General features: G+C 41.6%; 1 protein-coding gene across 1 annotated transcript; it reads right to left on the reverse strand.

Annotated features, from left to right (window-relative positions):
* Positions 1-3,052: 3,052 nt before the first annotated feature.
* On the reverse strand, positions 3,053-27,880 carry Elovl7 (ELOVL fatty acid elongase 7). Its single transcript, XM_051172380.1, has 7 exons — positions 27,729-27,880; positions 18,947-19,137; positions 15,316-15,396; positions 14,291-14,347; positions 11,806-11,911; positions 6,920-7,056; positions 3,053-3,819 (listed from the first exon to the last, which is right to left on the reverse strand). Exons 1-7 carry the CDS (start codon positions 27,790-27,792, stop codon positions 3,610-3,612), a joined length of 846 nt encoding a protein of 281 aa, XP_051028337.1. The 5' UTR covers positions 27,793-27,880; the 3' UTR covers positions 3,053-3,609.

The following is a 27,880-nucleotide window of genomic DNA, read 5'->3' on the forward strand; positions in this document are numbered from 1 at the left end:
AACAGCGCAGAATAACCACTTCCTGTTACTCCCAGCTGCAAGAAGAAAGTAGTTAAATGGTGGCACGGAGCCTCGGACTCCCTGTGAAGGTTTTTATCCAGAGCCTCTCCTAACCACGATCCTAATACTAGACTGCTAAAGTTTATAGTTTTCTCAAGTTACTAGAGCTCCCATCCAGGTCTTTATTGTAGCTGCTTTTTGGTGGTGCAGGGGATGGAGGGGAGGCCATGCTACGCAGGTCCTCTGCAACTGGAGTCCCCAACCCTTCTTTTTGTTTTGGCCCTGTCCTTTAGGGCCACTTTTGGTGAATAAATTGGGCCACTTGTCTTATGAAGTCCCTATACTTTTCATACCTTGTATCTGTTAATTGAATCCAGCTGGTATCTTTTAACATGGTCCTGTATCCACAAAATTATTTATTATAATAATTATTGTTGTTCTTGTTCTTGTTGTTGTTGTAGCTGATTTAGAAACAGACATTTAGGTTCAAGTTCAAAACACAAACTAAGGCAAGAAGATTTCATAGTACAGTAGCAGGCTAAAAGCTACATTAGCCCTTCAGCATCCTAGCTATTATTAGCATTGAGATGAACTGTGGATTCAGACTATTATCAGTGGCAGTCACCATTCCTAGCTTCCCCGGGGAACTTCCATCAAGTGTTTTAAGAAATGTAGATGAGAACTAGAAAGATAGATGGCTTAGTGGTTAAGAGCATTGCCTGCTTTTCCAGGGGTCCTGAGTTCAATTCCCAGCAACCATATAGTGGATTACAACCACCAGTAATGAGATCTGGTGTCCTCTTCTGGGGTGCAGGCACATCACAGTATATGTAATAAAAAAAATAAATCCTTTAAGAAAAGAAATGTAGATGATCATTACCTAGAAACTGTTATTTCAGTTAGATAGGATGAAATTCTTTTTAAGTTTCGTATTCATTTATTTTATGTGTGTATGTGTTTGCATGTGTGTATGAGCACAGTGGGCTTGCCTGGTGCCTGTTAAGGCCTGAAGAAGAGCTAGAGTTACAGACAGTGTGAGCTGTCATGTGGGGACCAAACCCAGGTCCTCTGCAAAAGCAGTAAGTGCTCTTAACCACTGAGCCACCCCTCCAGCTTCTTCTTATGTACGGACATCTGGTCTACTAACCTACTACCTCGCCTTCAAATGCCTTCCTAGTATTTTTTTGAATTTGGGAATGGCAGAACTTTGTCTCCAGTGGCACTTGTACTATGCTGTCTGGGTGATAAGATGCAGGTGGTTCTGATGGGCATTTTGAACTGCGCATGCCCAACAGTACTCTGAATACAGCAAGCATATAATGAGTGTGACAAGTGCTTTTACTCAGAGCAATTCAGATTTAGACTATCCTACATAAGCAAACAAAAGGGGCTAGATTCAAAAATGAAACACACATATACACATGCACATAAATGTTATGCCACAGATTTATTATAGCACAGAGAACAAATCCATATTCTCACAACTTATACAGTCATTAAAAAGTAAACAGAAATAGGAGATAACCAAGGGACACAATCTCATAATTTCCCAAACTATGAAAATGTAGTATACTCATTTAGAATTCTCATTAAGTATTAAGACAGAAAATCTATCACCCATAGATATTTTAAAATTTTGTATTTATAACATATATATTGGACCTCAAAGACTCATAGAACTTTTATAATAAACTATACTTAATAGCTGGGATTTTTGCTTATTGGGCAAGCAAATTCAAAGGCGACAATGTCCTGAAGAGTAGGTAAAACCCCATTAGAAGCTCTGTTTGACCAAACACTGCCCACACAAGTTCTACCACCAGTGACACTCATTTTAACCTACTGAAGCTTACACATCAACCATGCTCGGTTTTCATACAGCATTTCACCTCCCTGCCTTCGCTCATATAATTGAGAATGTGGGATCACTCAGGTATGTAATAGCATCTACCATACAGAGCCATCTTAGCACAGGCTGGACACACAGAGTCAACACAGAAAAACATGGATCCCTGAGACCGTCACAGTGACAGACTAGCACAGCTGTTCCCCTCGGCTCAGCTTGTCTGTTAACTTAATTCTTTAAGAATGGAAAACTTCCTGTGATGCTCTGCTTCTCATTGTAAGCAAGTAGAATCACTAAAGGCCACATCATGGCAAATAACTTTATAAATGAAAGTGAAGGTAGAGACAAAGGCACAGGGCAGAGTAGCGGATCAGGGGAGAGCAGGCAGAACTTCAGAGTTTGCAGTCAACGAAGACTTGGGCGTTGCTGTAAAATGAATGACACTACATGGCACACATGAATGAGGCCATCAGTACTGATTTTGAAGTCCTTCACACATAAATAGCTCTTCAAAGAGGAAATGTCCAAGTATTGCTAAGTAGTTCTGGCTCTCCAACAAGAAAAAAAAATTATAGAAAATAGCATTTTTAAAGGGGAAAAATGCCACATGAATTTCAGCCCTTCACAACATGGCTTATAGGTCTGAAGAAAAGAAAATCCTGGCGAATTCGTGATTTTGGAAATATTTCTTGGTGCTGTGTATCCATAACACTAAATATTTATAAAACACAACCATAATGTAGTGTCTTTGTCTCTCAAAATCTAACGCCCTTTGTTTATATAATCCCCCAACTGCAGTTGCTTCCTAAGCCACACTGCATAGTAGCTTTTCAAAAAATTAATATGTAATACAAAGGCACCTGAGGCAAGCTAGTCACGTGAACATTTAAATATCTAGCTAATACATAGGCAAGACAACCCTTTAAACCATGACATATCGGAGAGTGGCATTATGCCATAACCGATTGTAACTTTCCCCACCAAATTCCACAGCACTTTGTTCGCTGACACATCCCTCTCTTCAGACATACACAAAGTTAATTGTAGAATCGTCATTAGCAAAGTGTTCATTAACCTCTTAAGACAAATCGTCTTGTTTTGCATCATAACGTTCCCTTCACCTTAGTGTCAAAGGCATCACCGCCTGCAACAGGCGGGGGTGGGGTGGGTGGGTGGTGGGGGGGGGGGGAGTCTTATTGACAGGCCTGGTGGCAAGCACTCAGAAGAGGCATTCAAACTTACCATTAACAATTTAGAATGAGAGCTTATCAACAATCTACGTAGGCTTCACCTGTGTTAGCACTTTAGATTGGGAACTGAGCCCCACAGTGAATATAATGTCTTCTGAATACATGGAATAAGTGACTGAGCCAGAACCCAGAATCAGGGGTTTCCAGACCAGGCAGGAGGAATCTATTGTACTCTGTGGATCTCAGGCCATGTTCAAAATAACTAGTATTTTTCATCTATCCTCAAAAGAGTACTGTATTACTTCATAACCTCCTCTCACTGGAGCAAAATGCACTAATACCTTTGATTAGCTTGAAAGGCAGCAGGAAACCTCCTGGATGCTCCAGGCTCACCCACTGAGAAGACTTATCTGGGAGCTTTGGACTCTCAAAGATTGGAAATAACTTATCATAAAAATACAAGCTCTTGGTTTTGAAACATATACAAAATGCGCTGCATAGGCAAGTATCTCTTGATTGTCAAGGAAGGCAAGATATCAGTCTCAACTGTAAATCCAGGCTGCGCTTTGTATTTTAGTGATTCTTGGTTTTCACATTTCCATTTTTTATAGTTTTGGGCAACCTCTGACCTTTGGTATAAGCGCGATACCAAAAATGGAGGAAGAGCAGCAGGAAGATGCATCCGTAACTCATGATGATATACAGGAATACAGGGTACTGGTAATTGCAGTCTTCCATGAAGAAGATCTGGCCTATGTGGATGGTGATAAGAACAAACTGGACCTGCGAGAGGAGAGGATGAGAAAGAAGTTAGATATGAAAAAAGCCAAGTCGGGTTTATGAGTTCTTCAGCCATACCTAAGCTACTCCTGGGGACCAGGGCGGTGTGTGGTTTAAATATGGCCTCTCTAGGAGCGAGAACAGGTTAGGTGTGTGGTATCAAAGCCTAGATGGGAGTTTGGAAACCCGATATTTGGTGCCGATGCTGCACAATTCCAGCAGATCCTACTTAAATGTTCCCTGGAATGTGCTGTGTGGCAACCAGCACCCTTCTCAGGCATCTAACAAAGCGGTTGTTTGTTTGTTTGGGGGGAGGGGGTCCTCAGGGACTCTAGTCCTTGGCTCTGAGATGTGTGTAGTGGATCACAACTACACTATGACCTAGTTTTCCAGGGCAGTTTTGATTTCTAACATTCTGTCCTCAGAGACTAAGTATTTTACGTTTTAGAAAACGCTAACATCCAAATTAGAGCCTTTCTAGTTTTATGGGGCGGGGGGCCACAGCATATCCTTAGAGCTGCCATGTGATCTTCGGCACCACAGGTCCAAACTGTCCTAGGAAGGGGCTGGACATGGGGCCATCCTGTTGTCTCCGCTACCCAGAAGGCTGAGGTGGGAGCATTGCCTAAGCTCACGAATTTGAGATCAGCTGGACGATGCAGCAAGATTTCACCTCCAAGAAAAGGAAATGAAAGGGGAAGAAGTCCCAGCTGCCAAGTAGGAGGATTGGGAGCAAAGACTTGCTTGGCCTCCCAAGGATGCTCAAAGGCTCTACAGGCAGGAAGAGGCTACATATTCGTAATAAGGAGACTTTGTATGTTAATACTCAGAGGTTCTTGGGTATCTTTGATGCTTGTTTGTAGAGGGGGGACCATACCTGAGGCACGGCATGCCCGTGCAGGCCAGGTTAGCTCTATTTCTATCCTTCCTCTGTGTGGGTCTCAGCGATCAAACTCAGGGCGTCAAGTTTGGTGGAAAACTCCCTTAGCCACTGAGCCATCTCACTGCCCCCTCCCGCTTGGCACCTTTTTATACTTAATCAGTAGTTTTAGAAAAATAAACCTCAGAATATTCTCCACAGTTGAGTGGAGAGTGGGATATGACTTTTTCACGTACTATGGTGCCTCACATTTGACCATGTCCCCTGGAGGGGGAGACCTGGTGGCACTCAGAGGAAGGACAGCAGGTAGCCAAGAAGAGACTTGATACCCTATGAGAATATATAGGGGGAGGTAATCCCCGTCAGGAACAGTCATAGGGGAGGGGAATAATGGTAAAATGGGGGGGGGGAGGAATGGGAGGATACAAGGGATGGGATAAACATTGAGATGTAACAAGAATAAATTAATAAAAAAAAAAAGAAAAGAAAAATAAACCTCTACAAAGAAGTAGTAGATATGAGCTAACTAACCATGGTTAAATTTCCTGCATTATTTCTTGAAATACAACTTTATTGTTAGCATCAGCCTTCACTGCAACATTCTATAAACTTCCATGGATTTCCTGTCCAGCAGCTGCACTTTCTCTCTTTGATTTGCAAGAATAAGACCCTGGAAAGGTGGAACAGAGTCCTCCACACATGAGTGCTTGAGAAAAGGGGTGAACAGGTGTCTGACCCTCATTCTTATGTACACATCTTTCCAAGTTATTGAAATTCTTATTTATTTTCTAAAACAAAGTCTTATGTAGTACTGGCTGGCTTCAGTCTCCTTATGTAGCTGAGCATGACCTTGAACTCCTGATCCTCCTGTCTCCACTTCCCAAGGCCTGGGTCTGGAGGTGTGCACAAATATACCTGGCTCGCTTTATTAAAAATGTGTCACAACATTTGTTAGATGAAAAAAAAACTAACATAAGATTTTGAAGCCTATAAAAACCATATATATATATATATATATATATATATATATATATATATATACACATACATATATACAAAAAAATAACTATTACCCGAGAGAGATGAAGTTTTACTTGTGTATTGATTTATTTTTCATTTACATGTCACTCGGAACTAGGAAAACTCTCCTACACTAAGCTACACCCCACCCCATTTTTCTTCTTGTGGTATTTTAATTTCTCTGCAATGAGCACACATTACTGAACAATGAGGAAAATACTTCAAAGGAGAGCAAACTGGAGAATAACTGCCATGACGTCACAGCATTCCAAAGTAGGAGTAAAACAAACATATGAATTAAAGTATCCGTTTCACTGCTTCCTCCAGATTGGTCATTGAGACTGTTGCCAATTTCAGGTACAATAGCTAACTCGAAGGCGCTCCTCTTATCTTCCGTGAGGGTCCGCAGGGGCTGAGGCACCAGGCTTTCACCTGGGAGAGCCCTATCTAATGTCACTGGCTAGCTTTGCTTTAGTCCCACTTCTCCTTGGTGTCTCTGGCAGACTTCGGCACCCAATTTATACTATACTTCAATTCAGGAACTATGTAGATGGCAGAATTCTTCTAGTAGAGCATAATGACTAAAGCAGGTCATTCCTCACTCAGTTATTAAGACAATTACATGCCATGTATTTTTAGAATTCAGTCTTAGGGGGGTATTATTTGGCCTAAACTCAATGCCTTACTCCTTCAGGCACCGATGACCTGGGGTGGCATCCAATCTATATAACCCACGTGTTAGTTAATTCATACCAGGGATCCTCACAGCACTCTGAGGAGGAGACTGGCAAACTAACCGAATTAGAATTAAACAGGTTAAGCAGAAAGGCCCGCCCCTTCCTTCTGCGTTACAGCCCTTCGATGTTGACTCAGAATATGGAATTTCTAACTTGTATTATTCTTTTTTTTTTTTTATGGTCATATAACTTTGACATGATTTTGATTACAAATTTTTTTTTTTTGTAAATGTGTCTAAGATCATTATACAAACGAAGACTGTATTAAGATGGCTTAATCATATGAGAGTCTGAGCTACCAAGTCTATTTTAATTTTAGCTGACACAGCTCCTGATAAATCACACCTACAAAGGACAGACATCCCATTGCCCCATGGACTGCTCTGCGTTCCTCTAGACTCCTAACTCACAGAGGAAACATGTGACCACAGTGTTGCTTCATGTTTAAAGAAACCCAGTTACTCACAAGCTGCAAAGATGTCAAATGTTTTTTCCACCACAAATACTTCTGGTAGGCTGGTCCCATTGCACACAGCCCATAGTAGGAGTACATGACCACGTGCACGGCTGTATTCAAAAAGGCATGGAAGGTGCCCAAGCCACCTGAGAGAAAAGAAGTTACCGTAAAATGGCCCCTTGTCCCTTACAGTCAGACACATCTGCCCTAAGATTTCAGTATCATCGTTTCTCTAATTTTCATAGGAGAAAAGATACAAAAGAAATATCAACTCTGTGAAGCAGCCATCACCTCCGAGTTCAATAAAACATTTAGCAAAGCGCAAAACAGAAATCTTACAAAATAAATCAGCATACCATTATGCGTTATGCTTTAACCTTAAGATGAGCCTGCGATTTGAGTTTAAGCAAATTAGCTCAAACTCTTAAATATGCTACATCGCTGAATAAGAATCAAAATGTATTTTTAGTGAAGGTTAACATTTATAAGGTGAACAAATCACATTAATCTTAAATGTATGGATTAAGATGTCCCACAGACTTAAATTACCTACCTATTCCTGTAACTATCAGGAAGATCAAGACACAGAATACTCAACACCACCGAGGCCGCCTCGCACTGTTGCCTGGCTACACCTCTCCACAGTGACCTTCATCCAGTTTCTATCATCAACTAATCATTTTGCCTGCTAGTACATTTCACATAGCTGGAACTACATAGCATGGACTCTTATTTCTGCCTTCTTTCATACAACACAACAGCTTTGAGTTTCTTGCATGATGGCGTACACACTGATAATTTGTCTTTTTCCTGTTGTTCAGCATCATGCCATATAAACACATCGATATTTATCCATTCTCCTGTTGAAAGACACTTGGGTTGCTTCCAATCTGCGTTCTCATGAGTGAAGCTGCCAACGCAATCACTGTGTGGAATCAAATTTCTCTTCCACATTCTCAATGCTGTGCATTAGATATTTTTAATGCCACCAACATTCTGTCAGGAGAGCACTGGAAGTCACTACTAAGTCCCACTAAATCTGCCACAATCAATTACTGTGATTTCAAAATAAATAGCTATTGACAATTAAACCACCTTTTTCTTTTTTTATCATATTGCTTCCAGTTGGTTATGTCTTCCAATTTTTAATTTCACCATCTTTAATTAGGAGGAAAAAAAAAAAAAAAAAAAAAGCCACAAGAATGTAAGAAAAGATTATTTCAGTTGCCTTCAGCTGTAACAGTCCTTGGTGGAAGGGACATAGCAGCACGTTTCGCTGATGGTGAGAAAAAAAAGAAAAAAAAAAACCCCGAAATTCCTCTCTAGGGTTTCTCTCCTGAGGTGTTCAGCCTAGAGAAATCTGCATTATACCTGGTAAGGTTAACCTGGGATTAAAGTTTTTCAATGGATAATAATCCATTTCCTTAACTCCAGAAGTCTTTAAACTCACAACTGATTATGGGAGAGCTAATGCCTAAACACTTTGAGTTGTCTGCGGGAAAATGTTACAGAACAGGTGCAAAGCAGCATGGATTGCTTTCTGGAAGTCCATTCGTGGGGCGGGGAGCTGTGAATGCGCATGCGTCCCCCCAGCACACACGTCGAGGTCAGAGAACAACTGTGGGCATTTGGTCCTCTCCTTCCACCATATGGTTTCTGAGAATCAAACTTGGGTCATCAGGCTTGGCCTTGGAGGCAAGCGACTCTGCCAAGTGAGCCATTGTGTTAAAATAATTATTCACAATTGTAGTAATTCTGAATGGTTCTAGATACTGTAATTGCCAAAGTATTCCTGTCAAAGGACACGCTTTAAATAATTAGGTCATACTCGTCCAAAGGCTCATGTTATCCTGTACTTCATACACTTTAGTCAAATTGCAGTTAATTCCTTAATTATTATAAATTCCAGAAGCAACGCCTTTATTGCAGCATGTTACTATCCCTTCAACTTTTATTGTTTATATTTGGATTAATCTTCCCATATCCAAAGAAATCCAAATAAATTATAAGGTGGGGATGCCCTTTTTAAGGTAACTAAAAATCAGAGTGGCTGCCTATTCGTATAAATAGTTCAAAAATCAGGCTCGTTCCTAGGAGGGAAAGGGAAGACTGCGCATGCTCATTTGTGTCCAATGAGACCGCACACAGGAAGTACAGCTCAGCTTTCACCAGGGCTTGTACTCGAGCCATGCTCACTAAGAGACCACTTTAACCACGTTACCCTCACCATTTAAATAAGTTCTTCTCAACCTATGGGCCAAGACCCTATACAGGGGTCAAACAACCCTTTCCCAGGAGTTGCCTAAGACCATCCTGCAGATCAGATATTTACAATATGATTCATAGTAGTGTTCGCAGTAGCAAAATTAGTTATGAGGTGGTGACAAAAATAATTTTATAAATTATTTAAGAAAATAATTCCACCACAACATGAGGAACTGTATTAAAGGGTCGAGGCATTAGGAAGGTTGAGAACTACTCATTTAAGTGCATTAACCCGAGGATCTGGTAGAGGGATCTGCATGAATGTTGCTAAGAGGACTAAGTTAAAGACTTTGTTGAGCAACAGAGGCTGCCCAATGACATTAACTTGCTTATTTTCTCTACCGAAAATAAGCTTTTTAAGAACATACTACTGTAGAAAGTTTGTTCATAAAGCAACCACATTTTAATTAGTAATGCTTCCTACTTTACTCTTTAAAAGGCTTTTCAAATGAAGTGTTGCTTTCTTCACAAGAATGGGCCTGAAAAGCAAACATCTCAGGATGAGTTACAATTAGTTCCCTCAAATGTTATCTTTTGACATATTATCTTTTGGTTTGGGGAAAATAAAAGAATCACTTGTGTAGTTATGATAATTCTCTGCAATCCTCAAAGGGGGTATTTATATAATTAATAGAAAAACCTACCATGAAAATATTCTCTTATTCAAAGGAAAAGCTGGGTTGCTATTATCCGAGAAGGAGGTAGAGGAGGCGACAGAAAACCAAACACTAAACAGAAATCACCTGGCTCCAGTATTTGCAAAGATTGGCTTAAGCAGACAGGCCTGTTCTACATTTGGCCGTTGCCAACCACGCTTTTGGAAACAAACCCTGTTGTTTCTGGGCCTCCCACTGAAAAGGCAAGGAATGAGATGTAGGTGTGTTGACTAGATCCCCACCTAAGACAGAGCAGGACTACCAGCTCACAGAACACACCAGGGACACAAAACATTCCTTTTTTTTTTTTAACCTTGACTATTCTTTAAAGGAGATAGGAATTAAGGTCTGGGTAAAAGACGCTATGATAAAACGCTTGATATCCATAGACATGGGACATTTCAAACCTGAGGTAGAGCCTTGTTTGAATGTGCGTTTCTTTAAAGCATTACTTGTTTTGAAATGGAAGCTAGAACATCAATGGATTCAAACAAAGGTAAGAAAACCACCCAATTTCATTCTTTACATAAGAGGTAGTTTTCCTATAGTGGAATCACCATATATTTAATACAGAAAGATAAGAGACCACAGAGAAGAATAAAGAAGCCAAGGGAAACACATCAGTTTCGGTTATCTTTAAACCACCTGTGTGTTTTTGGAGCACTGCTTTCCAATGTACTTCTTTTTAAGAATTACAATACAGTATAGCTATTGACTGAGACCCACAGAAGGGAGGTTTCAAAACTCCCTGGTGATAACCAGTTCGACTACCACCTGTGGATATTCGAAGCTCCTTACAGAAAATGGCGGATTGTATGCATTATAATCTGTGCGCATAGACCCATATACTTTATAATATGAAGCCATGGGCATGCAATGGAAGCAGTTCTGTACTATATTGCTTAGAAAATAATCACAAAGAAAGTGTTGGTGCATGGCTTTAGCACAAGGGCCATTTTCTTCCTTGGTTTTGATCCATGGTTATCTGGATCCATGGATGCAAAGCCCACAGGTATAGGAGCCCAACTATATTCTGATGTTATGGAAGAAATAGAAATGAAGTAAAGGCCTTGAAGACACATTTACTTCCATCTTAAAAGGTAAATTAGTCATAAGAGGAGCCTAGTGAGAGGTGATTGAGGACTTTCCCATGTGTCTCTTGTTTTGTGTCCGGCTATGCCTCCCTGTTCTCTTTATCAGTTCCTTTGTTATCTCCACCTTCCCTTCCTTGTTTTTTTCACTATGATCTATCTGCCATACTACACTGCTAGGCCCTGCCCAGAGGCCAAACAGATGGCACTGCCTGATCTTGGACTTTCAGCCTCCAAAATCGTAAGTTAAGTTAAACAGACCTCTTTTCTTTATAAAGCAACCAGCTTCTTTCTGGTAGTCTGTGGGCAACACAGAATGGACTAAGGGGTGTATCTGGCATTAGAAAATTGAAGGCAAACAAAACATAGACTTGAGATAAACCCAACTTTCTGTGAACAAATTAGGACTGTTTTTAAGTAGATATCAATGAAGCCGAGGCTTTCGATATTTTACCTATTTGTTTATTACCTACGTAATTGAAAACACGTAGTAGAATTCTAGAGAGAAAGAATAAAGGCTGGACAAAACAAAGGAATATATATATATATATATATATATATATATATATATATATATATATATACACATACATACTTGCTCAAAAGTCTTCATGTGTAAACAAGTGTTGGCGTCTATGCTTATGTTTTAGGTGATAATTTCAGAAGTTTAACCAATGTGGCTCTTTGATTTTAAAAAAATCTTATAAATTATATGTAAGGACAGAATGCTTATGTTTTAGGTGATAATTTCAGAAGTTTAACCAATGTGGCTCTTTGATTTTAAAAAAATCTTATAAATTATATGTAAGGACAGAATTCGTATTTGTAGCACACGGAAATGTCATCATTTACATACACATGACCCCAGCTCTCCCTTTTCTACCTGCAGCAAATTTGACTCCAAACCACCAGGTCCATGGCATGATTGTATGATGGAAGACATGGAGGAAAGTCACTTGGCTATTTTTCTTACGCAGAACAAAAAAGATCTGAAATAGTTTAAAGAAAATCAAGTTCACAAAAAAACCATGCAATAATTTAATGAGTGTTATAAAAGTACCAGCAAGAAAAAGCAAAGTTTCCCAATTTGCTTTCAACTGGCTGCTTCAAAGGTGCTGACAGGAGCAGCTGGTGCCCCAGGGCACGGCTCAAAGGCTAACCCAGCATGCACGAATCCGGATGATATGTGATCATGCGAGAACCAATAAGAAGGTGAGACGTTTTATGCAGATTTAAAAATCAAACATACATAATGAAAACCTTGGCCAGAATTTCTTGAAAGAAATGTTATTGATAAAAAATTAATTAGAAAAATCTCATTAAATTTTGAATAGTGCAGCAGCCAGAAGTTCCTACTTCTTAGTACTGAAATTATTCCATTCTACATTGCTCTCCAACACATCTTCCCTCTTTGGATAACTGAGTAAGCAAACTGAAAGCGGACTTGGGGGAAAAAATTATTAAGTTAAGAATGCATTACCAAAGAAAAACAAACGGTGAAATTCCTGAAGAGTTTACTCTAAAAAATATTGTGGACAAGAAAGCAGAGCTGCATATGAAAAATGAGAATGACAAGCAAGGTACCAGTGTGATTGCGCATGCCAGGTGATGGCTTGCAGCTACACAAGAGGAACAGAGAAGAGTTGGGGTGCTGGGGAGGCGCTCAACGAATGTGCTAACAGAAAAGCTCACAGCGCCAGAGTAAAGTTAGACTTTCAAATTCAGTGCACAAGACAAAGCATTACTGTGTCGGGAGCACTTGGTGAAGACACTCGGCCGAACCAATTTAATTTCCTTCTGGAAGTTGCTGCTGAGACTATGCAAAGCAGAGTCAGTGAACCCTCGCGCATTTGCTTATGGCCAAGGAAGAAGGCAGCCTGGTGGGGCAGAAGGGCCATAGACTTACAGCAGGGGTCCTGCTCTCACCGCAGCACCCAGTCTCTGGGTGAGGCAGTCAACTTCTTAGTTCCTTTCCCCACTACCTGAGTGAGGGTTCTGAACTAGGTCAATGGTTTGCAAACCATTGCAAATACAGAAAAAAATAGTTTAAAATACCCGCATGGGGCCATCTACGCCAGGCCATCAGGCACGAAATCTCCACAGGTGGGCCCTGTGTGTAGTGTTTTGTTCCTAAGGCACATAACTGTGAGGAGACACTTGCAAATGCTGACTACCATGAGCCTGTGGCAAGCAGCCTCTCAAAATGTGGTTCCCGAGTGAGAAGAAGCCACATTAACAACCTAAGAAACTACCAGAAAAAGGAATCCCTGATCTCCACCTCGCCCCAACCTACTAAATTTGAAGCCCTAGAGCCATGGTTCTCAACTCCTTTGGGCTTGCCTAAGGCAGTAGAAAACATGGATATTTACATTATGGTTCATAACAGTAGAAAATTACAGTTATGAAGTAGCAACAAAATAATTGTATGGTTGTGGGAGTCACCACAACATGAGGAACTATATTGTGTTAAAGTGTCCCAGCATTAGGAAGGTTAAGAGCCACTGACGTAAGGAGTTCAAGGCGTCATTTGTGCTTTTAAAAAGCCTTCCATGTTTTGTTGTGTTGTTTGTTTGCTTCCAATTTCTTTTCTTTCTAAACAGAATGTTACTATGTAGCTCAGGTTGGGCTCAAACTAATGGTCCCTCCTCAGCCTCCTGAGTACAGGGATTCCTCTAGGTGATTTTAATGCATGCTAGAATTTGTTCCAAGGTCCCTTCTCAGCCTAGCATTCTGTGATTAGTCAAGGAAGAATGAGATGGTAACATTTCCAACAGATAGTGTGGTGGCGTGTGTTCCAGACACACGCCAGAAACACCAGCACAGCCCTCCTACACCAGCAGGAAACCAAGGCTCTTGGCTTTTGGCTTTCAGAGCACATTAACTAAACCCTGGGCCCAGCTGACCCTCACCAGGATGTAGGCTCAGGCTTCAGACCAGTGGCTGACATGATGTCTGTGTTCCCCAGACAACTGACAACCCTTGGATAGCATCACACTTTGGGTTTATGAACTGTGATGCGCTAAAGCATCTCGCGAGAGTACGGTTGGCTCTGTGTTTTGGTATAAGGCACCAGAGGTAACCTGGTCTCTGCTTTTTGTTTTGTGAACTGCTTCATAAAGAATTGCATCATTTACAGGCACAGTAGGTGGTCAGGGGGCACAGTTCTGTCCTGCTTATCTTAACCAGGTAATACCTATATAGGCTGTGAAATGCTGGCAAGTACATTTCCTAAAAGCACAGATAAAGGACATGGGACAACAGTAGGCTAGCCAGGGGAGGAGAGATAAGCAAAGGTATGCGATAACTACCCTAGCCGTTTATTGCTTCAATGAGACATCAAACAGTAAATGTGTGGGTCTTATACTCACAGTGTCTAACAGCTCAATAAATTTGGAGAAGTAATAAAGCCAGCAGGTGTGCACCATCTGTGGGAATGTACACAAATAAAAAATTATTTAATATTTTATATGGGGGAACACTTACTTTGAAAAAAAAAAAACTGGTTTTAAAAACCCGAAACAAAATTTACCCAGTTTTTAAAGGTATAATTTGGTGGCTTCGGTAATGTTCATATCCCTCTACAACCATTACACAGCCATCCACGGAACTATTTCACCTCACAACCATTGCACAACCATCCACGGAACTCCTTCACCTCACAACCATTACACAGCCATCCACGGAGCTCCTTCACCTCACAAGCATTACACAGCCATCCACAACTTGAAAGAGTGAAACTCTATACTCCCCGTCCCCTCTTCCTTCCAGCGCAGTAATCATTCTACCCTCGGTCCAGTGCATTTGACAATTTCTGCTACCTTGTATAAGCTGAATCAAGTAGCATTTGTCCCCTGTGACCAGTTAGCACACTGTCCTCAAGGTTCAGACAAGTTGTAACTTTTACAGACTGAAAAATAGTTCTGTTCTTTGAATGCACACACGAGCCCTCGTGTGTGTGTGTGTTTGTGTGTGTGTGTGTGTGTGTGTGTGTGTGTGTGTGTGTGTGTGTGTGTGGTCTACATTTGCCCATTATAAATAATGGTGTTGTGGTCTTGAGTATACGGGCACCTCTTTGAGTCCCTGACTTCAACCCCTTTAGGAATACAGCCAGAAGTTAACCTGCCGAACCTTAAGAAAATCCTATGTTGCATCTTTTGGAAATCAGGTAAGTTTTGAAACCTAAGAAGTTGAAACAGCACTGACTGTCATTTTATGGAAAATTACACACCTGGCTTCCTTTAATTCTTTCTTACAGTTTTAGCTTTTTCTCCCAACTTATTTAAAATGATTATTGAGTTGTTCAATCATTCTGAATTCATATCCAACATTGCTAAATCCAAAAAGGATTTTCACGATGATGCTGAGCTACAGATTTTCCTGAAGAGAGACTTACCCTCATTGCTCTTGGTGACTGAGAATAGTCAACAATGTCACATCGAAACGAATAACCCGTTCCCCAGCCAGACATCACAAACTGGAAAAGAAACACGCATGTTAAAAAGAGAGAGCTTGCTAACAGCTACAACAAAGGCGGTTTGTACTGCACCTTGGTGCATGACCAGCTGAGTAAGCAGGCGGTGCCAGGGAAGAGGCAGTGAGGACCAGGACAAACTAAACACGCTGTGAGGAGAAGCTTGGCATCAGGTGTTCTCACAGCCACAAATGCACACCACTTTTATATGAACTGTATTCTGACTAACTTGCCCGTTTCTTGGGAGGATGCTTTAAAATAATGAATGACAAAGCCCCAGGGAAGTACTCTGCTTAATTAACAAATGATTACCTATGCGTGTTCTGTGTTCGAGTACTTTTAAGGGGACGTGCCTGACTCTGAATATGTTCTTTCCTGAATGTTTCCAATATTCCTAATGAGTCAACAAGCATTACAGAAACAAAAACCCATCCATGTGCCAACAGGGTGGCTGCAGCGACTCTGCTTTTCCTACCCAAGGCTGGAAAGTACCCACGGTAGTGCCTGGCTCCGGTTCCCTCTCCTCCTTCAACATACAAACAGACCGTACACAGGTCTCATACCAGCTGTAGTTTGAATTCACAAGACAAGTAAGGGAAGACAATGCTTTTGTTACTAACTGGAGTATAATCTGGCAGATGGTCATTCCAACACACCCACAAAGTGACCTTCTACTGGTGTTAAAAATAAAAGCCTATTGTTGATTAAGTCTTGACTGCAATTCAAAGATCATATTGACATCCTTTTAGTTTGACGGTGGGAAGATCTTTTAAAACAATAGCCAGAAATAAAAGCTGAGTACTTGATTTTAATTAATATATACATTTAGTGGTTGGGCCACTCTGGGGTAGAGACAAGAACATTCTCTCTGTCTCTGTCTCTGTCTCTGTCTGTCTGTCTGTCTGTCTGTCTCCCTCCCTCCCTCCCTCCCTCCCTCTCTCTCTCTCTCTCTCTCCCCCACCCCCAAGTGTCACTTCTTCCTCTGCAATTGCCAACATCTGACTTGGGACATCTTCTCTCTCCCTATAAGGTCTATGCCACTTTTGTTCATAGTTTCATCACTATTTTAGCTAAAATGGTAACTTTCCAATAGAAAAACACATACTTAAAGGCTTGCATACGCTTTTTTTTTTTTGACTAGGCTTTGCTATGTAGCCCAGGCTGGCCTCAAATTTACGACTCTCTTGTCTCAGCCTCCTAAAGCCTGTGATAACAGATATCCACCAACTGAGACCAGCCAAGATGAATTTTGATATGCAAAAAAAATAAGAAATAGAAGAAACAAATTTGACTATGCTACTTAAGATGCACCCCACCCCCGTACTACTCTGTAGTGTAAGATAAGATAAGCTCTGGAAACACTATGAGACCTTGAACATTAAGACTCAGGAAAGTATAGGATATGCACCTCACGGTTTAAAAAAAAAATATCTTTAAAGTTGAGTCATTTTTCAAAGCAACAAAATAACATCTTTTCAAAGTACGGAGGAATATGACAAGATCAGTGAATTCTGTTTCTCAAAACCCTCAAGTCCATGAGCAATGCCATTTTCTGTTCTGCTCAGACTCATTTCAACTGATCTAAATAATGCTCTAACCAAGCGGTTCTCACCCTATCTGTCACAACCCCTTTGGGGGTTTAACAATCCTTTCATAGTGGCCGAATATCAGATACCTTGCATATCATATATTTACATTACAATTTATCACAGTGGCAAAGCTACACTTATGAGGCAGCAAGAGAATAGTGTTATGATTTGGGGGCCGCCATGACATGAGGAGCCGTATTGAAAGATCGCAGCGTTAGGAAAGGTGAGAGCCGCTGCTCTAACCCCAGGAGCCATTTACTTTAAACTCGATGACTAATTGCTACCTTATCCTGAAACAAACAAGAGCTACACCAAGCGAGAGAGATTGTGTGACTCGGCCCTCTGTGGGTCTCACCTGCTTCTTCTTCATTAGTGTCTGACTTGAGCTGGATTCTAGCACATGCCATCACAAGAGCACAGATGAGTTTATCCCATACGGCATGGCTCTCTTTCTCCAAACGTGCCTGGCAGAGGCATTTCCTCTGAAAGCCTCACAAAATCTTGCTCTACATCGTAAACTGTGCCTGGGTTGGACTGTGGCTGACAGACAGCGTATGTCTTAGTTATTAAGTCTGTGTCCAAGCGGAGGACCTAACGTCCTGATGTTGAGTGTGAGAGCATACCAACAGCCTGTGGAAGTTTTGACAGTTATAACTTTAGGCTAGTAAGAAAAGTTTAGCGGTTTATATTCAGCGGGCAGTAAGTCCTGAAACTATAACCCAAGTAATGGAGAAGTTAGAAACTCTCTGAATTGGATATTTTTAGAACCTTCTTCTCTGTTATAATTGACAAAGCAGAAACCAAAACTAACTGGTTACCACTGGACTCTTGTCAAGCCCGAGAAATATAATCTGGGGTCATCACAAACAATGACACTGTCAGAGACGGAACCTGAGAAGACTAGAACACTCTGGGAGCCGAGGGAAAAACTGGTTCAGTCCTATCACTACAGTGTAAGAGAACTGAGGCCCGAGAGATATAAAGTAACGTGGTCAAGATGAGGCAGTCTGGGCTCCTAACTTTCAAGCCTGTTCTTAACCTTTCTCACATGTGTATTCTCTCTTTGAGGACATGCGAGGCGCTTGTTCATAGTAAAAGGACAGAAGAGTAGTGGCCGGTGGGCTAGTAGTAGAAACAAAAAAGTGACAAGCAGCAAAGCAAAGATAGATTTAGCTCATTTGTAGCAGGAAAGAGGTTGGTGCCACAGCGGCCAGGGAGGCTGCCGTTGCTCTGCATGGGCCCCAAGCGTGAGCAAGCACGTGGTATGCTAGAGAGAAAATGAACCAAAGGAGGACGCCAGCCAGGACTGGAAATACAGCAAAGAATCTTCGAGAAGCAGGTATGTGAGGGCAGTTGCAATACGTGACCAGCAGAGGGGCAGAGAGTAAATCCACACTTCTCTGTCTTCTCTAACAAGGGGCAGGGCTTTAGCGTCTATGACACTGTGTGAATATATGTTCTTTCTTGCCTCAAAGCTTGTAACTTCTAAACAGCTGCAAGTCAATACCCAGCTCTGGAGGCACCTGGCATCCCAGGACCAGCTCTCTAATTACCAGCTGTCACTCTGAGGTCATTAATGATTTCCTCCGGGAATGAGTTTCCTCAAAACTAGCACCTATCCTGTGCAAATCTCCGAGCTAAGTGTTACTTTTTTCCCCCCCTCACTATCCATAATGGAAAACTGTCCTGAGATCTTTGAGTTTATTATTTCATCTAGACATAACAATCTTGGTGTCCTTGTTACAAACAACTGCTTGGTTTCTCCATTCCTCGGTTCTCAAAAAAAGAGGTACTCCATAGTCATAACAAAAAAAGAAAGAAAGAAAGAAAGAAAGAAAGGAAAAGAAAAGAAAAGAAAAAGAAAGAAAGAAAGAAAAAACAAAAACAAAAACAAAAAAACATATGGACATATAAACAAAAGATGCAGGCAAACTTTTCCCATTAGGAATACTGAAGACACTTGCCTCGTAGCACATATACACAGAAAACAGTACTATGAAAAAATTGTACGTTATCATCACTTTCTTGAGTTCAAAAGGCTTCCTGTTCTCCATGAGCTTCGGTCCCAGAGATGTGACAAAGTAGACATAGAGCCCCAGGATGATGGTTTGTGGTAGAGGTGAGGACATGAGGAGCCAGTCTTCAACTCTTGGATCTAGGAGGAAGAGAACAGGTAAGTACGCAGCCACTCTGCGAGGGACAACAGGAAACAACGTCTACTCCAGTGCTGGCAGTGCACCAGTGCAATGACCACGTCACCTTTAAGTCTCACAGGGCAAGAGGTATTAGTCACCAGAACCTGAAGGGGAGCGGAGTATCTGGCGAAGCCATCCTAGAGGGACTGTGTCATGGACTGAAGCTGCACCCTCTCCAAACACCTGTGTTCGGCCTGGTGTGGTACTTACTGCACACACAGAACACCAGCACTTGGGAAATGGGGAATGAGAGAATAGGGAGTTCAAGGTCATCCACAGCTGTACATCGAGTTTGAGGCCAGTCTCAAAGCGCAATAAAATAAAATAAATAGAATCCATGTGTTGAAATCCTAGCACCTAATATGATGGAAGCAAGAGGATTTCATGAATAGAGTTAGTGTCATACAAGGGACCCTAGGAAGCTCTTCTATCTTTCTGCCACATAGTGACACAAAGCAAGACAACAGCAACCCCTGAGGGCCCTTCTTCAATGTCCCACAGGACTTGCACCCTGGCCTCAGATACATAATCCTCCCGGGATCTAAGAAGCGGGGTATATAAGCAGATCTGGAGGAAAGGCCAGCTGGTGATGCTCCACCATCCATGACCACTGTCAACATTCAGAAAATTTCCATCCTACCTGGGCATGGTGGTGCACTGGTGAAATGACAGCACTTGGGACAGGGGAGGCAGGAGATCAGGAGTTCGAGGACAACCTTGGATGAATGAGATCCCATCTCAAAAATATTTTTTCCATTCTGACATATTCTTTTTTTTTTTTTTAAAGGTTTTTGAGACAGGGTTTCTCTGTATTATCTTGGCTGTCCTGGATTCCCTTTTGTAGACTCACAGAGATCCTCCTGCCTCTGCCTCCCAAGTGCTTCTGACATACTCTTTTATATTTAAAAATGTATTTGTGCTGGCTGTTTATTCATTTTCTTCCTTTCATTAGAAAACTGGTGTTCTTGCTCAGATACAGTATCATAGAACCACAGAACTGAAAGGGACCACATCAATATCAAACTATCCAAAGTGTGTATCCTAAGTGTCCAAAGTGTGAGCCAACAAGTCTGATATTTCAAGCCAAACAAAACACATAATGGACTTATGTTCAACCACATAAACATAAGTTCATCCCGTTCTTTCTGGCTTCGGGCTAGCAGGACTGTGGCATTTAAAAATTGCAATTAAAAACGAACTGTGATTCATTCTATAATTTCAAGCACTTGGGGTATAATTTGGCCAAGTGACCTCATGAAGCCAGATTGGTATGGAGGAAAATAACTGTGGGCAGCTTGCAGGGGCATCTGACTCAGCTCATCGCAAAGCATCACCTTCATCACTAGTAAAAGACATGCAGCGCACATCCCTGTTCATCTGAACTGCTAACCAGAAAGCCAGGTACCAGCAAACCCTCTCACCCAAAACTCCTTCACTAGACGGCATTGTCTCAAACAAGCAAAGCAAGCCACGGAGTGAACAGTTAAACACCGACGCCAGATGATCAGGATTTGAGATTGTGCTTATGTCTGTATAAGGACACCTATCTATACAGCCAGAACTCTACACAGCTTTTCAGTAGGTACAAAGCGACGAGAGGAAGAGGATACTGGAATGTAGACTGAGGAGCCAGCTGGTCAAGGAGAGACAACTTAGGCTTTAGATCGTCCGCATTTCAGTGCCTGGACACACCACACAGAGACTTTCACAGGTTAGCCAGATGTGTGCATCTGGGATTAGGAGTGAGATCCGAGCCAGAGATAGAGGTTTTGGGGGTTGGCACCACAGAAATGATGACTATGAAAGCCGTGGAGAGGCAGGTACAGTAAGGAGTGTGAGTGCTAAGGTGGGAGTCCCGAGGACTTCAGTCAGGACAGGTGGGAGAGAAAAACTGCGATGAAGGCTGAGGAGGAGTGCACAGTGAAACAGGAAGAAAACCACCAAAGTAAGATGTCCCGAAGGCAAGGAAGAGAGAGACACTCAGGAAGGGCACTCAGCATCGAACAGGGCAGAGAGAGAAATGCACGTGGCTAAGAAAGCACGGCTACATCTAACAGAGAAGACATCAGTGTTTTCAGCCAGAACAACTTTAGTAAAACGCCATGCACAAAAGAGAACATCAACAAAAGTTTGCTGGCCAGTACTTAAAGCACAAAGCTCTAAGGCTGGAGAGATGATTCCTCAGTGATTAAGAGCACCAGCTGCTCTCCCAGAGGACCTGTGTTCAATTCCCAGCTCCCACAGGAACAGCTCACAACTGCCTATAACTTCAGTTCTCCTACACAAAAAAGAAAAGTAAGTAAATCTTTTTTAAATATATAAATACAAAGTTCTAACATTTGAAAGTATTTTCTCTTACTTTCTCTTACTCTATTCTCAAGACTTGTCATTTTTAAACCTAGAAAGGTTCTGGAATCGGCTATCTGGGTACATGTTAACTAGTCTTGTGTGTTTCAGTTAGTTCTTCTCTATCCTTGTAACAATGATGAGTTTCCTATGACGGGATTTCTGGTCATCATTGGAAATCATGGTGTAGACTGGAACATCAGTAGATACAGCTTAGTCACAGGACTGGGACTCACGGCACAGACCAAGAACCGATCAGCCTTAAATGAATTCCTTCCCCTGCTGGTCGATATAAACCTTAACACGTGAGTGTCATAAAGCCAACGTCTAGCTTTTTATTGCTTTATTAATGTGTCTAGGTTTTATTCCTAATAAAATAAAGACTAATGAAGTCAGTACCTAAGGAAGAGCCCAAGAAGGCTGCAGGCATCTCTAACTAAGCTTGGCTACAATATGGGAGATTTCTGGTTTCTTCTTCACAGGAAATTGCAAATGTTTCTGTCCTTAGGCACCCCCAAATACAGTTTTAAGACTGAGATGTCTTAAGTGTGAGTGAAGGCACTTCTCAATCAGAGGCGTCTTTTGTTTTATTCCTTCACTGACTGGGCAGCAGAAACAAAAATCAAATGACGTCACTCTTCTCTTCCTCCTCTGTTAGCAACAGAAAGAAAACAAGCCAAGAAAAGCATGCAAGGCTAGCTCAGGAAGACCAAGAAAATCATTTCCAAATAAATCATTTCTTCCTGCAATTTAATTTTTTTTTTTTTTTTTTTTAGCACACACCTCTTCTTAAAATCCTGAGTATATGACTTTCCAAGTTCTACAAATAAAAAAGTTACTTTGGGAAAAGATTGTTTATTTCATTCTATGTTATTTTTAAAAAAAGATAATAAAATAACAAAAAATATTATGTAGGTTTGTGTGTACAAAGAAAGTGGCATACATTTGTGTGTGCATGTGAGGAGGTCAGAGGTCATCTTTGACATTATTCATCAGAGTGGTGGTGACTTGTTTTGCTTTGGCTAGGCTGGCTGGCCAGTAAGCACCACAGCTTCCCACAGCTGGAGTTCTAAGCCTGGAAGCGTCCCAGGCCTCTCACATGGGTACACTGACTGAGCTCAGGTCCTCCTGGTTTCACAGCACACCACTTAGTCACTGAGCTACCTCCTCGCCGCCTTCTTTTTTTTTTTTTTTTTTTTTTTTTTTTATTAATTTATTCTTGTTACATCTCAATGTTTATCCCATCCCTTGTATCCTCCCATTCCTCCCCCCTGCCCCATTTTCCCATTATTCCCTTCCCCTATGACTGTTCCTGAGGGGGATTACGTCCCCCTATATATTCTCATAGGGTATCAAGTCTCTTCTTGGCTACTTGCTGTCCTTCCTCTGAGTGCCACCAGGTCTCCCCCTCCAGGGGACATGGTCAAATGTGAGGCACCAGAGTACGTGAGAAAGTCGTATCACACTCTCCACTCAACTGTGGAGAATATTCTGACCATTGGCTAGATCTGGGAAGGGGTTTAAAGTTTACCTCCTGTATTGTCCTTGGCTGGTGCCTTAGTTTGAGCGGGACCCCTGGGCCCAAATCTGCCTATCATACTGTTCTACTTGTAGATTTCTAGGACCCTCTGTATCCTTTTATTTTGCTATTCTCCCATGCGTCTCTCATTTAGAGTCCCAATAGGATGCCTTCCCCTCTGTCCCAGTTTCCTGGTAAGTGAAGGCTTTCGTGGGACATGCCCCTTGGGCTAGTATGCAGATATAAGTGAGTATATACCATTTGATTCTTTCTGCTTCTGGGTTAACTCACTCATTATGATCATTTCTAGCTCAATCCATTTATCCTGGGCGTGGTGGCGCATGCCTTTAATCCCAGCTCTCAAGAGGCAGAGGCAGGTAGATCACTGTGAGTTTGAGGCTAGCCTTGTGTACAAAGGGAGTCCAGGATAGTCAAGGCTACACAGAGAAACCTTGTCTTAGAAAAAAAAATCTAGAGCCAGACAGTCAGTGTTTTCACCCCATCTCTCCTCCCCTGGTCTTTTATGCAGGTCTTATGTGGTTGACTTAACCTCACCAAGCTTGGTTTTCTCATCTATGAATTGAGCAGAGGACTGGGTGAGGAGCTCACTATTGTCATTGTAGTGGATCTCGGCAGCGCTCTGCCTTCCTGAGGAGGGCGTCAGTCCACTCTCCTGTGGAATGCGGGCTTTCCCTTTGTCATGCCTGTGGGTCAGTTGGGGTTGGCTTGACATGAAGACTGTAGAGAGGGCACAATAACACTGAAGGTTAATTCTGACTCACTCCGTGTGGGAATGCAGTCAGGGTTAAGTGGTCCCTGTTTTCCTCAGGGACAAAGGCTTAGGAGGGAGCGATAGTCTTGTGTAGCATGCCGTTGTCCTCAGAACTGCCTTAAGCATCCTGAGGTGGGCCAAGATGAAAGCAGAGGGTGGGAAAGCAGGCTGGATGCTCGGCTACACCCCAGAGACCACCTAAGTGCTGATCTACCAGTATCATAATAATTCTTTTCTGAGAGTTCCCCAGAGAGAAATGAGGTACAGGGAAAGTACAATGCTGGATAATGCTGGATATATAGATGATTAAGGAGCCTTTCCATCAACACTATAAGGCAATGTTCTTTTTGTTGTTGTTGGTTTTTGTTTTTTGTTTGTTTGTTTGTTTTTTGGTTTTTTTTGGTTTTTTTTTTTGTTTTGTTTTGTTTTTGAGATAGGGTTTCTCTGTGTAGCCTTGGCTGTCCTGGACTTGCTTTGTAGACCAGGCTGGCCTTGAACTCACAGCGATCCACCTGCCCCCGCCTCCCAAGTGCTGGGATTAAAGGCGTGCGCCACCAAGGCCAGGCTAAGACAATGGTCTTAAGCAGGATGTACTACATCAAAGAGTAAGCACTTTACAATTCCAAGTCCCGACAGAAGGAAGAAGCTGGAAGGGAAGGGAAACGTGTTCCCCGTGTGCTTTCTGATACACCAAGAATTCACAGAGAGAGCAGACAAAACTCATCCTTGATCTTGAGCAAAGCAAGCTCATACCACCGGAAAGTGAGCTCTAGGATCCAAATGCACGAAGGGATGCTTTTGAGTGACTAAGCATCTTCTTTCATCGCATTTCTCCTTAGCTCAAAGCGCTGCTATCGTATGATTTTAAAATCTAACATTCTTACTCAGGCAATTAATTTTATTCCTTCTCAAGTCTCTGATGGGGTTGAAGACCAGAGAGTTTAGTTTTATAATTAAGCTTAGTTGTTTAGAGGTTAAGATGTTTTTAGGTCTAGATAGCTGTTTTAAGTTGATAGAGATGAGATATGGTAGATATTGATTTACATTCAGAATTTTAGATGCACCAAGATAGGAAAGATGTTTTCTTGAAGGTTGCCAAATTAAAAAAAAAAATAGCCAAAACACTATAAATGTAACACTTATATGATTCCTGATTGTTTCACCCTTTTCCTGCTGTATGTAGTTTGTTGTATATATGTGTAATAATGTAAATGTATATGTAAAAAAAGAAAAGGAAATAAAATAAACTAAAATCTAACATTCCATAATCAAAGGATTGTAATCAACTCTTTTCTATCTTACCTACTAAACCATCTAAACATTCATGGCCATGGAATTTTCCACATGAAAAAAAAAAAAAAAACTATGCATGGCCACCACTTCTCCAGCAATCTGAAAACTAGTAACAGTAAGTTTTCCCGAGGCCGCGCAGGATTAGTGCCAAAGCTAAGAGTACACTTGACATTCTTGGCTATCGATCATGCATTTCAGCCTTTCCCAGGGCTCAAAATGCAAAACCAATGCCTCTCCAAGTTCAATACCACAGTAAATGCAAGGGGAAACGCTCTTGATGTGCCTGACAGCAATTCTCCAAAGCTGAAAATCTCAGTACAAATCCCTTTTAACTCTGCTAGACCTTGATAAGAATACAAAAATGTGAAAAAAAAAAAAAAACAAAAAAAAAAAAAAAAAAAAAACAGACACTCAACTGATGTGTTACATTAGAAGCGTCCAACAGTAATTTGTAACTGTCTCTGGGTCTATTTGTGTCAGGACACATCCCCAGTAATGGAGCCTTTTCACACATCCTAGCTGAGAGGTGCTATCCTCCGTCTTTACTCTCAAAGAAACATGCTTTGCTCAAGGTCACCTAGTTAGCCTAGGATAGTGGGGGTCCTGAACACAGCTCCTCCTGTTCCGCCTTTCCTCTCCTAAGACAACAGAAGAGCGTTAGACCCAGAAGGGTCTACCTTCCCTGTGCCTCTCTTCTCTCTCCTTGCCTGCACCGTGTGTGTAGTGTTTCTCGATTTTCCTCAGTCTTCGGTTTTAATCACCTGCGATCCTTTGCTACCCTCTTCTTTGATCCGGTATTACTTAGCTTTTCGACGACGGGAAGTACTTCAAACAAGAGGTAAAGAGCTGCTAAAGGTGGAAGCGGCATTCTCAGTCGTTAGAATATTTTGTTACTTCCAGGGCCGTATGACTAGTTGCCACCATCTGACTCTACTTGGCTCTAGAATTAAGGATTATCTGAGTGGCCTGCATTCTTGTGTTGAGGATAGTGAATAGTAAGATTTGGATTGCACAGGTCTGCTTTTTCAAATAACTCTATTCTAGAACTGTTCCCAGGACTGACGAGATGGTTCAGTAGGCAAAGGTGCTTGTGACCTGTGTCCCATCTCTGGAACCCACATAAAAGTGTATAGAGAGGACCAATTCCCCAGTTTGTCTTCTGACCTCAACACCGACACTGTGGCACATATGTACACACAATAACTTGTCTTAATAATACCTTCATCTACTTGGGTTCCAAGTTCAAAGAGTGAGACCCGAGTAAGCAGTGTAGACCTCTCTTTTGAAATACAACTGGAAGATTAACATTTACATCAAGTACTGAATTTGTAACAGCCCCTATAAACCATCATAGAAAGGTAACCTGTAAAGAAACTGGTACATCTTTCTGAACCAACTAAGTTGAAACTTTCAGGAAAAAAAGGCAGAGCAAAGCTTATTTGTCCTTGGCATCCTTGAAGGACAAAAACTATTGGGAAAACTTTAGAGAAGTCACATGGCCCTTTAGCAGCCTGCGGAGAAAAATGCTGCCTGAAATCACTGTAAAGCAGGATGTGGCCTCGCGTGGGCTAGGTGTGTGATATGATGAACCTGTGGTTTCTGGTCAGTGAGCGAGTCACTCCAAAGTGGTTTTGCTGGTGACTCTGTGTATCTTAAACATTACAAAATAATGAGACACTAGCACACTAATTATCATTAGAAAACGTCGGCTCTAGGGTTGTTTTTTTCCCCCTTTTTCCTTTATCAACTTTTTCTTCAACTTTATTAACCCTGGGAAGGTCACATCTCTGGGTTTTAATTTCTTCAGGTGTAATATGAGACATTAGGTTGGATGGTATCTCAGGTCTATTTAAGTTTTAAGGCAGTATGATTCCTTCACTGTTTTTAATTCTTTTTTTTTTTTTTTTTTCCTATCTTTGTTTTATTTTTAAGATGTTAATAGTTTCAAAAGCAATACTGGCTGGGGTTTAAAAACTCAGTGACAGACAAGTTAATAAAAGTTACTCATAAGATCGGGTGTAGCTCTACTGTAGAGCCCACACTTAGCAGGGACCAGTGCATCACCCTGAGCTCAGTCCCCAGCAGCAGACCCATCACCACCCAAAACATCATTCACCACCAACAAGCAGCTCAATTTTCCACAGAAGAAACACACATATATGCCTTCCCGTCTGCATGCTTTAAGCTTTGGTGACATTGCTTGTTCCGAAACATTTTTATTTCTCCCTGCTCTTTCTGCATCACCTCTCACGGACAGAGGCAGTTCCTTCATTCTAGAACCAGCATGGACAGACCTTGCGTGGGCGGTGACAGGGATTGCTGTCTAGAGCGGTAGAGTACAAACCCTCCGAAACCATTTTTAAGGGCTACTGGGTTGAGATGTGTCATCACACAACACCCAATTCCTTCCTGTGGCTATTCAGTGTTTACACAATTATAAACACCATCCCGGACATACACATAAGTGTAGCTGTCGTGAAAACCCTGGCTTCTTGGTTAACTGGTAATAAAGGAGTGTGAAGCTGCCGCCTCTCTTATTTTGTTCTAAATAAATCCTATTAATGAGGGAATTTGATATAAAAAGGAAAGATGAACTTCAATTAGGAAATCTCATTACTTACCAGCATCTTTGATCCAATTATCATAAAAACGCACAGTCCTCGATGTAAGGTCAGTGAATGCCATTTTCTAGGAGATCCACTGGCTCTTTTAATGGGTTCTTCAGTAAAACGGTGCAGAAATGAGCTTCTGATCTGAAAATGCAAATAAAAAC

The sequence above is a fragment of the Acomys russatus genome, chromosome 30 (genome assembly GCF_903995435.1).
Source record: "Acomys russatus chromosome 30, mAcoRus1.1, whole genome shotgun sequence".
NCBI lineage: Eukaryota > Metazoa > Chordata > Mammalia > Rodentia > Muridae > Acomys > Acomys russatus.

Excerpts from the sequence above, each read along its gene's own strand:
- Elovl7 (XM_051172380.1), bottom strand. The coding sequence starts at position 27,792 with ATGGCATTCACTGACCTTACATCGAGGACTGTGCGTTTTTATGATAAT. Across the intron at positions 19,138-27,728 it reads TAATTGGATCAAAGATGCTG|ATCCAAGAGTTGAAGACTGG; the intron begins GTAAGTAATGAG and ends TCTTCCTCCTAG. Across the intron at positions 7,057-11,805 it reads TGGAGTCAAATTTGCTGCAG|GTGGCTTGGGCACCTTCCAT; the intron begins GTAGAAAAGGGA and ends CTTTTCTCTCAG.